General features: G+C 40.9%; 1 protein-coding gene across 3 annotated transcripts in view; it reads left to right on the top strand.

Annotated features, from left to right (window-relative positions):
• The window catches only part of CCNA1 (cyclin A1), a 16,268-nt gene extending 9,435 nt beyond the window's left edge, over window positions 1-6,833 (top strand). For all 3 annotated transcript variants that reach the window (XM_014536842.1, XM_014536841.1, XM_014536840.1), the window contains 6 exons: window positions 654-778; window positions 1,227-1,450; window positions 2,497-2,701; window positions 3,867-3,980; window positions 4,965-5,098; window positions 6,575-6,833. In XM_014536842.1, coding sequence (XP_014392328.1) covers window positions 654-778; window positions 1,227-1,450; window positions 2,497-2,701; window positions 3,867-3,980; window positions 4,965-5,098; window positions 6,575-6,626 — 854 coding nt within the window. In that variant the 3' untranslated portion in view covers window positions 6,627-6,833. The remainder of the gene's footprint in view (window positions 1-653; window positions 779-1,226; window positions 1,451-2,496; window positions 2,702-3,866; window positions 3,981-4,964; window positions 5,099-6,574) is intronic.
• The last annotated feature ends 3,532 nt before the right edge of the window (window positions 6,834-10,365 follow it).

Here is a 10,365-nt window from a genome sequence, read left to right as displayed (position 1 = left end):
TCTTTTGGATGTTCTGGGTCTCTCTGACCCAGCTGCAGTTTGTTAGGTAATTTTAGATTGCAAAGGGCCAGGCCATTCATATGCAAAAGCCTCTGCACACAGCTTGGGTGGGGTGGGGTCTCAGGGAATCAACAGGGCGGAGCAAACAGCTATGGCTGATCCTCAGCCCTGCCCTAAGAGGCCCCGGGTCTCAGTGTCCCGGTAATCTCTGCAAGCACCTCTGAGAGAAAGCTGCCCTCAACTTCCGTCCAATGCCTGACAGTCCAGTTTCTCCCCGTATGAGACTGGGTCCCCTGAGACTCGCCCAGAACTGGAGTTCAGAGCAGTCGGGAACTTGAGACTCCCTCCCGATTGAAAAAGACAACCGCATCCTCAGTTGCCAGCCCTTTCAGCGTGCACCTCTGTACCTCTGCACTTTACTTCTGCACCTCCTCTGAGTCTCAGTGTGCTCTTCTCTTTCTTTCTAGTTGTAGAATTTCCACTCAGCCAGCCTTCCTGTGGTTCTGGATGATGTCTGTTTTGTCTTTTAGTTGTATTCTTGAAGTGGTTGTTTGCGGCAGCAATCTCCGGTGTTTACCTATGCCGCCATCTTGGTTTCTCCAGAATGAGTTTTTAAATTAAATGTCTTACCTAATAATGTTGAATCCCTGCAGTTTCCCCTATGCTGGTAGAGTCATCTCTTCATGCTCAGTCTGAAGATGCATCAGATTTTGGTACAGACATGATAAATGTGACTGAATATGCTGAAGAAATTCATCAGTACCTTAGAGAAGCTGAAGTAAGTTTTCCCAAATTCTACTTCAATTGCCAGCACCCAAAGCACTTAATATTAAATATTAAGATAGTTATAAACTCTTGGCCATAACCATTAATGAATGGCATTCTTATGACATCTAAATATAAGAATATCTATTAAAAATAATAGTTATGAGGTGAGTAGCAATTACTTGGACTATTCCTCTATGACACAAATGGTTTATATATTAAGCATTTCACTCTTAGGAATAGTCCATGTTGCCATTTCCCTCCCTCCGTTGTTTGTTACGTAATTGCATTACAGAACCAGAATTTCACACTTTCTTTTGTGTCATAGTAAAGATTTATTTGTGTTTTGATCAGTTTCCTTCTAACCTTTGCTCATGAGATTTTTAAAATAGCAGCTATACTGTGGCATGATCTTTCTGATACAGCAAGTATTTAAATATCAAAACTCTTTCCCCAAACAGATACGATACAGGCCCAAAGCCCACTACCTAAGGAAACAACCAGACATCACAGAAGGCATGCGAAGGATTCTGGTGGATTGGCTGGTTGAGGTTGGAGAAGAATATAAGCTTCGAGCTGAGACTCTCTACTTGGCTGTCAACTTCCTAGATAGGTTTCTTTCGTGCATGTCTGTTTTGAGAGGGAAATTGCAGCTTGTAGGTACAGCAGCTATTCTTCTGGCTTCGTAAGTGTTCTTCAGCTTAAATAATGTGAAACTACAGTCTGTCAAAACACATGATTTATTCTTCATTTATTGAAGAAATGCAGTACTTAAAATTTACTCATGCCTTTTTTGATAAAATACCATCATTTTTATAGTATTTACTGAGAAACTGAACCTTACCACATGTTCACTCTTCAATTCAGATGCTTATGATACAGTTTCATGACCAAAGCGCCCATCAGCTCAAATTCAGCATACAATTTAACTATTTTGTGGTGTAGTCTTTGGCTGTATTCTAGTATAAGTAAAAGTCCTATTTAAGGAAATTTTCGTTATATGGAAGTCATCTTCATGATCTGTTAAATGATCCATAATACCACAGTTTATGTGGATACAGTGAATAAATTATTCACTGTTCCTGTTACTATCAATCATTGATAATAATATCTAATTATGTGTAAAAGAGCTGGATTGTTGCTGCCTTTAATTAAGTGACCTATTGGTGAGTAGTAGTTTTCCTTTCTATTCTTCTAGTCTCAGATATTCTAGTTATTAATGCCTAAAAACTTGCCAAAATTTCCCTACAAAAGGAAAATAAAAGCAAAGAATTGATAGCAGTGAAACTGTATCATTATTATTCTCTTGGATATATAGCATCATTTGCTAATTCAATAGAGAAAGCTAAACATAATGTTTTTAAAAATCTAAGACTTAAGGAGTTTTTTTCTACTATGTGTTCAACATAACATTCTTTCCCACAAGAAGATTTTAATTAAGAGGAGTTTACATGTATGTCTGTCATTCAGAATCTTTCAGTATATCAGAGGCCAAAACTAAAATTCTTACTGGAAATTGTTTCTGTTACTACCTAGCAGTTAGTACAACATATCTTTGTAATATTCATATTCTTGTTCTGGAAACAAATTCCTAGTATCTTCACAGCCCTATACCATTTAGTGATTTTTTTTAAGTCTGCAAGGGTCATATGAGAGGCAGGGTTTTGATAGCACAGGAAGGAGAGCCACAGGTTCCAAGCATTATTTCCAAAGATTCTTTACCTTTCATAGGAAATATGAAGAAATATACCCACCTGAAGTAGACGAGTTTGTCTATATAACTGATGATACTTACACAAAACGACAACTGTTAAGAATGGAACACCTACTCCTGAAAGTCCTAGCTTTTGATCTGACAGTGCCAACTACCAATCAGTTTCTCCTTCAGTACCTAAAGAGACAAGGAGTGTGCATCATAACTGAGAACCTGGCCAAGGTATGCCATGTGACTGCCAAGAATGTTGGTGCCAAATTGGGTAAAAAGTAGCCTTTCCAATCATCCTTTAGTTCTTCTTTCCTTTTTAGTTTGTTGTTGTTTGTTTGTTTTTTGTTGTTGTTTTTTGTCGTGGGCCCAGAAAAACTTTTAGCAATGGAAGAGAGCTAATTTTAAGAACCCAACTTTGGGTTAGGAGACATTACTGTTGATCATGTTTGGTAGGCATGGGTTGTCTAATGACTCAACTCTTAAAGAAACTTAAGCTTGGGAACTGTTCCTGTGTTAGATACAGACCACATGAAAGCAGTATTCTTAGGTGTACAGAATAGGAACAAAGTAAATGTGATTTGATTTGACTCTAATCTCCTCCAAACATATTAAATAATGAAGCATTATTTAGTCATTTGGAGTAAAGAACTTAGTTGAAGGCACTAAAGTACATATTGGTTTGGAAAACTTGGTTTCCAACCACTATGATTTAGTATATGTGGTATTTATGTGCTATGCAAACAGTGATAAGAAAATCTATGTAAATTTCAAAATATGTTTCTTCTAATCTGATAGATTCCCACTGGTTCTAGCTCTGAACTGCATGATTTTGCCTGATATAAATAGCTTTAATATGCTCATAGTTTGCCTTTGGCTTAAGTCTATAGTCCCACTCCAGTGGCCAGAGCAATGCTACTTTATCTGACCAACATAAACCTATACTACTAGTATAACATAAGTAACCCATCACATATACTGTGTGTATTGAAATTTATTACAACATAAATATTATTCTGTTTGTGGACAGGCCTGGTAGTTATTAACCTAGTGAATAATTTGAATAAAAATAAGACACAATTGTTTCCCCTGACATTTTTTTTTTTTTTGAGAGAGAGAGAGAGAGAGAGAGAGAGAGAGGAAGGGAGAGAGAGAGAGAATAAGGTGGAGAGAAGAAGAAACATCAGCTGCCTCCTGCAGGCCCCCTACCAGGGATTGAGACCACAACCTGGGCATATGCCCTGACCGCATGAATGGAACTGGCAACCTCTTAGTGCACAGGATGACACCCGACCAACTGAGCCACACCAGCCAGGGCAATTCCCCTGACATTTTTAACTTTACTTGTAACTTTAGTCGAATTTCTAATTCCAATGAGCTTTTTCTTTCTTGTTTTTAGTATGTAGCGGAACTGAGTCTACTTGAAGCTGACCCATTCTTGAAATATCTTCCTTCATTGATAGCTGCAGCAGCTTATTGCCTGGCAAACTATACCGTGAACAGGCATTTCTGGGTAAGATTCTAATTACTTTTTAAAATTCAAGGCCTCTCTAAAATTCGTTCAGTAACTCTTTTAAAAAAAAACATATTTTATTGATTTTTTACAGAAAGGAAGGGAGAGGGATAGAGAGTTAGAAACATCGATGAGAGAGAAACATCGATCAGCTGCCTCCTGCACACTCCCTACTGGGGATGTGCCCGCAACCAAGGTACATGCCCTTGACCGGAATCGAACCTGGGACCCTTGAGTCCGCAGGCTGATGCTCTATCCACTGAGCCAAATTGGTTAGGGCCGTTCAGTAACTCTTAAGGCTTAGAATAGGCTGGCCTCTTACGAGTCTTGCCAGCAGACTATAACAGCCTTTGTTTGTGGCTTTGACCCAATGGCTTTGCTTTATGGAGACTAGAGATTGCAGGAAGTCAAGAAGATAGTGTTGACATGCTCATTTAACAGAAGCAGGCCTGGAAACTTCAATGCCTGCTCTCATGCAAGGAGGACCCTTGTAGTGTAAGCATTGACCACTTCAAGAAAAGTTGTTGACTTTTCCCCTAAAAGTTGTTCACAACCTGGGTCCAATTAAGATGGTCAGAAGGTTGGATTATGCTTTCAAGGGAACAGGGCATTTAATGTTGCCTCTTGGCCCAAGAAGGTGGTAAGATTGGAAATGGTCACTAGGTTTGATTCTGAAGGCTCACTTGTGTGCTGAAAGAAGTGAGGTGGCTACTTTTATTTTATTTCTTTTTCTGTGTTTGGCTAAGAATCTTTTATATTCAATATAAATAGGGAGTTTAGTTAAGTACATTATAAATGTTCAATATGAGCAAATTTAGAACTCTGGTTAATATTTTTGTCTAAAGTCTCTAAAGAAGGATTATGTTGTCTTTTGAAATAAATATGAATACCAAGTGATTAATTTCCTTTGTTTCACAGCTTTATCTTCAGCTTTCTCATATCTTAAAAAGTTATATGATGCAATTTTTCTTTTGTCTTGATTAGCCAGAAACCCTTGCTGCATTTACAGGATATTCATTAAGTGAAATTGTGCCTTGCCTGAGTGAGCTACATAAAGCATGCCTTGATATACCCCATCGACCTCAGCAAGCAATTAGGGAGAAGTACAAGACTTCAAAGTAAGTTCCTGAAATTTTCTTATCTAGACTTACTCTTTAAAGTTTCAATAAGTCATAGTAATGAACAAACTGTATATCTGGTGCTAGACTGGAAAAACAAGGTTGTATGTTAAATTAAGAAAATCAGTTGAAAACAAAAGAAAACAAGCAAAAAAGAAAATCCGTTCAGAGAGATATCTACACTAATAAAGGACAAACATGCAAATTGACCGTACCTTCGCTACGCCTTAAGCCACGCCCACCAGCCAATCAGAGCAACTATATGCAAATTAACCCAACCAAGATGGCGGCCGGCAGCCACAGAGCTGGAGCGAGCAGGAGGCTTGGTTGCCCCAATGATGGAGGAAGCCAAGCTTCCCGCCTGCTGCAGCCAGCTCTGAGCTCCACTCAAAGCAACAAAATTTTAATTATAGAAGGTAAATAAACCCCAGATACCTGCTTTCAGCCAGCCGTGGCCACGGAGCTGGAGCAAGCAGGAGGCTTGGTTGCCCCTGGCGATGGAGGATGCCAAGCTTCTGTCCCGCCTGCACTGGCTGGCTCTGAGCTCCTCTCAAGGCTATGAAGTTTCAATTATAGAAGGTGAATAAATCCAAGAATTAAAAAAAGAAAAGAAAAAAAGGAGAGGCTGGGAGCTTCCATTGCTGGGGGGGGCTTGGCCAGCCTGAAAACGGCCCTCAGTCCCTCACCCAGACTGACCAGGCACCCCAGTGGGGACCCCCCACCCTAAATGGAGTGTGGCCAGCCTGCAAACAGCCATCAGCCCCTCACCCAGGATGGCCAGGCACCCCAGCGGGACCCCCACCCTGATCCGGGACACTCTTCAGGGCAAACCAGCCGGCCCCCACCCGTGCACCAGGCCTCTATCCTATATAATAAAAGGGTAATAATCAAACTGACCCTAACAGCAGAACGACTGGGAATGACTGGTCACTATGACACACACTGACCACCAGGGGTAGATGCTCAATGCAGGAGCTGCCCCCTGGTGGTCAGTGCGCTCCCCCAGGGGGGAGCTCTGCTCAGCCACAAGCCAGGCTGACGGCTGCCAATACAGCGGTGGTGGTGGGAGCCTCTCCCGCCTCCTCAGCAGCGCTAAGGATGTCCAACTGCAGCTGAGGCCTGCTTCCCGCTGGCAAGTGGACATCCCCCGAGGGCTCCCGGGCTGCCAGAGGGATGTCTGATTGCCAGATTAGGTCCAATCCCCCGGGGAGCGGGCCTAAGCCAGCAGGTGGTCATCCCCCGAGGGGTCCCAAACTGCAAGAGAGCACAGGCTGGGCTGAGGGACCCTCCCCCACCCCCGAGTGCACAAATTTTTGTGCACCGGGCCTCTAGTAGATTTATAATTAGCTTGTGGTATATAGAGTCAGCTAGCTTCCTTCCTTTTTGCTAAAACTACTAGAAAGTTTTCTGTGGCCTGAGATTTTACAAAACTGAAGTCTTTGCCTTGTGATGAACTTGCTTTGGGTCTCATTTCAGGTACATGCATGTGTCTCTCATGGAACCACCTGCAGTTCTTCCTCTGCAATAAGTTTCACAACTGAAGCACTTTCAGAACTTAACCTCCAGATCAACAAGATTGGTCCTCATTTTTATAGGTTTCTGCAGGTTGAATCATCTAGTGTTGGTACAATATAGATGACATATTTTTAAAAATATGAATGTATTTAGGTTCTCTTAGATTTAGTAGTTTGTAAAATAGTCTAACATTTTGAAAGAATAAACAACTTGCCTTATGGCCATGTGTCAGGTGTCAGGTTTATTTACTAATTATCGTGGCTGACACACTTGCCTGAATTTTAGATGAGAGTATTAAAAATGTCATCTCAATTTTAAGAATTCTTCTAAGTTGGTTTTACTAGTAAAAATTTGGCATGTGTTAGAAAAAGCAAATTTTACCATAGGATGGGACTTCAGGATAATTAAACTAACCTTTTATGTTTATGTCTTAGGAGATGCCCATGCTAAAGTCTGCTCTTGCTCACATTATTCACGATTCTACATTTCACCTCACTACATATTTATCTATGGCTCCTGCCAATAGCACTTAAGTACTGTATAAGATGGGGAACATTCAAAAAATAAACAAACACTTAATTTTCTTTTAAAGATTAGAAGGAAAATCAAGAGTAGACTTGGCCTTAAAGGAAGGTGTTGCTTAGTGGGGATATATAAATTTTGTTAATCTCAAGATCAGTAGTCCTGGACCAGTAGGTCTTGGAGGCACTGGGCCTCCTATGTGTATCCTGTCTCCAGGCCTGCCCAGGGCTCTGCGGAGATAAGAACAATGGGAAGTGTTTTCTAGATTCCTTATCATAGAAAAAATTAGACCCAGGTAGGTTTTGGTAACATGGAAGTAGATGAACTCCAAATTTTATGTTAGTTACAAGCTCTAATGAAATTATAAATATAAAAATACAATCATATATTACATATTTTGTGAAGACTTTTTAAAAAGTACCCATAAACTCTTACAAGTTTTTGTCATTGCCTTTTTTCCCACCTTTCCGATTAATATTGTCAAGGTGTCTCCATTTCTGGTTCCGTTGAATAAGTCAACATTTCACTAAGTGTTTTGTGTGCCATTACCTAAGTTTCACAAAGGGGATACAGGACCTATATCAGTGTTATTATGTTATGTAATCAGCAATTTATAATCTAGCATTCTAACTTATGAGTGGTTTGTTTCTGTTCACTGCATGTATGTGATTACCTTTCCAACTATCCTTTTGCACTTAGCAATGTAACAGACATACTATATATTCACCATCAAATTACCCCCTCCTGAGGGGACAGAGGCAGAGGCCAGTTCTGGTTGAGACTTTAGTGCAGCGGTTCTCAACCGGTGGGTTGCAACCCCTTTGGCGGTCGAACGACCCTTTCACAGGGGTCGCCTAAGACCATCCTGCATATCAGATATTTACATTACGATTCATAACAGTAGCTACATTACAGTTATGAAGTAGCAACAAAAATAATTTTATGGTTGGGTCACAACATGAGGAACTGTATTTAAAGGGCCAGAAGGTTGAGAACCACTGCTTTAGTGGTAGAAGTGCTGTGTCTATCCCTTTTGAGCTTCAAAGACTTGAGGGATTGGCTAGGGAAGCTTCCTCTCATTTTATGCCAGTTTACCCTGGCTGACCACCTTCCTGTGAAACGTGCATGTCTCCAACAGTGCCAATTTTTATCTTGACACAGTACATTTTCTTTCACTATTAATATTCGTGTTTTATGATGTTTGCTTCAGTTAGAAGGTACCTTGTAGAAATTGGTACTTCATTGTAAGTTATTTTGCAAAGGAAGCACTTATCTCTAAATCCCTATCCAAAATTTAACCTTAACATCAGGTCACGAAACCTCACTACAGTTGTCCGTTGGTATCTGCAGAGGACCCCTGTGCACACCAAAATCCTTGGATGCTCAAGTCCCTTATAGAAAATGGTGGATGTACTTGCATATAACCTATATTTGCACATAGGCCACACCAGGGTCTTCCTACACATCACTTCATTTATATGAATTCAGCATAGTACTTGGCACATGGCAATTCAAATTTTGATTTTTGGAGATTTCTGGGATTTTTTTTCAAATATTTTTGATCTATAGTTTGTTGAATTTGCCCATGTGAAACCTGTGGACACAGGGCCAGCTGGATCAGATACAGAGGTCCAAACCCATAACTCATATGTTCTTTGCTGCCAGTGATTCGCACATACCTCATTCTCACCCCCCAAAGGCACCCCACCTGATTGCAAAGAACTGGGCTTCAGCTTTGATGTTCTTATTACATTTTTTGTGTCCCTGTAATACTTAAAAATATAACTGTTACCTGTGCATCTCCCACCAGTTTAAGAAAAACAGCCTTCAGTGTGTCCCTTCATATATCTCATTATTTTTCTTCCCTGTATTTGGTGTTGATTGTGAGTGTGAGGACAGGAAAAGGGCCTATTTTTTCTTGCTATAGCCTTCCACAATTTATGAGAAGCCCCTAATAATTAAACCCCAAGATTGTTAGCTCCTTTTATTCAAACAGCATCCCTGTTCAAACTGCAAGACAAATTAAGCTACTTTCAAGGCTCCATTCTTGTATATCCTTCCTCCCTGCTATTTTCACAACTTGGGGATAATTTGCATGAAGAAATCTCTAGTTAGTAGAAAGTTCCCTTCCTCCCTCCTCTTCAAACAAGCCTCTTTGGAACATTTCATAACTTTTACTCTAAGCATGTTTTACAGGCTTGGGAAAAATACTGATAAGCAATCCTCCCTAGGGCCCTAACCGGTTTGGCTCAGTGGATAGAGCGTTGGCCTGCGGACTGAAGGGTCCCAGGTTCGTTTCCAGTCAAGGGCATGTACCTTGGTTGCGGGCACATCCCCAGTAGGGGGTGGTGTGCAGGAGGCAGCTGATCGGTGTTTCTCATTGATGTTTCTAACCTTCTATCCCTCTCCCTTCCTCTCTGTAAAAAATCAATAAAATATATTTTTTTTAAAAAAAAAAAAAGAAAAGAAATCCTCCCTAGGACATCTGACAGACTGTCTCAGCCCCAAATTCCCCTCCCTTCCTTGTCACCTAGCAACAGCAGCTATTGTGGCTCCAGACACCCACTGAGCAACTGGTAAAAATAACTTTCAGCGTTTTTAACAACTGAGGCAGGACAGAGGAAGAGCAAGAAAGCCACCCCATAGAAACAAACAGTTCAGTTTAAAACTATATGTCACCTCAAGGTTCTGTGTCCCCTCTATTGCAAGTTCAACCACTGGGAGAGGGACTGTCTCAGGGGCTAGAAGGTCCCAGGATCAGAACCTAACCACGCAATGGCCTTGAACTGATGGAGCCCAATGCTCCAGTCAGCCCCCACTAAGAGCATCACCTATGAATGGACAGAGCCAATGAGGGACTACTTGCTCTGCTCTCTTTTACCAAGGCCTCTTTCTTCCATAACCTGTTTGATCACTGGGGTGAATGGGCATCCTTAATGTTACCCTTTCACTCTACCCCTTCAACTACAACCCTAGGAATCTTAGAGGCTCTAGGGAGGAGTACAGCCCCTCCCCTTATAAAGGAAAGAATGTGGCACTTTTGAATTCGCAGTCCTGGGAATAAGCTGCAGGGCCTGGTCCTATCTCCCTCAGCCTTTTCTCCAGCCTCCTAAAAGTTGTCAAGGTCATGTTATCCCTGTTACAAATTTTATCAAGAAAATGGCTTGAATAAGGATTGACTTTAAAATCTCATAGAATTTTTAAGATAATAAATAAATATAACTAAAATG

This window comes from Myotis brandtii, unplaced genomic scaffold (genome assembly GCF_000412655.1).
Source record: "Myotis brandtii unplaced genomic scaffold, ASM41265v1 scaffold166, whole genome shotgun sequence".
NCBI lineage: Eukaryota > Metazoa > Chordata > Mammalia > Chiroptera > Vespertilionidae > Myotis > Myotis brandtii.
The sequence above is the reverse complement of the archived record's forward strand: the minus strand, read 5'-3'. Positions and strand labels throughout refer to the sequence as shown.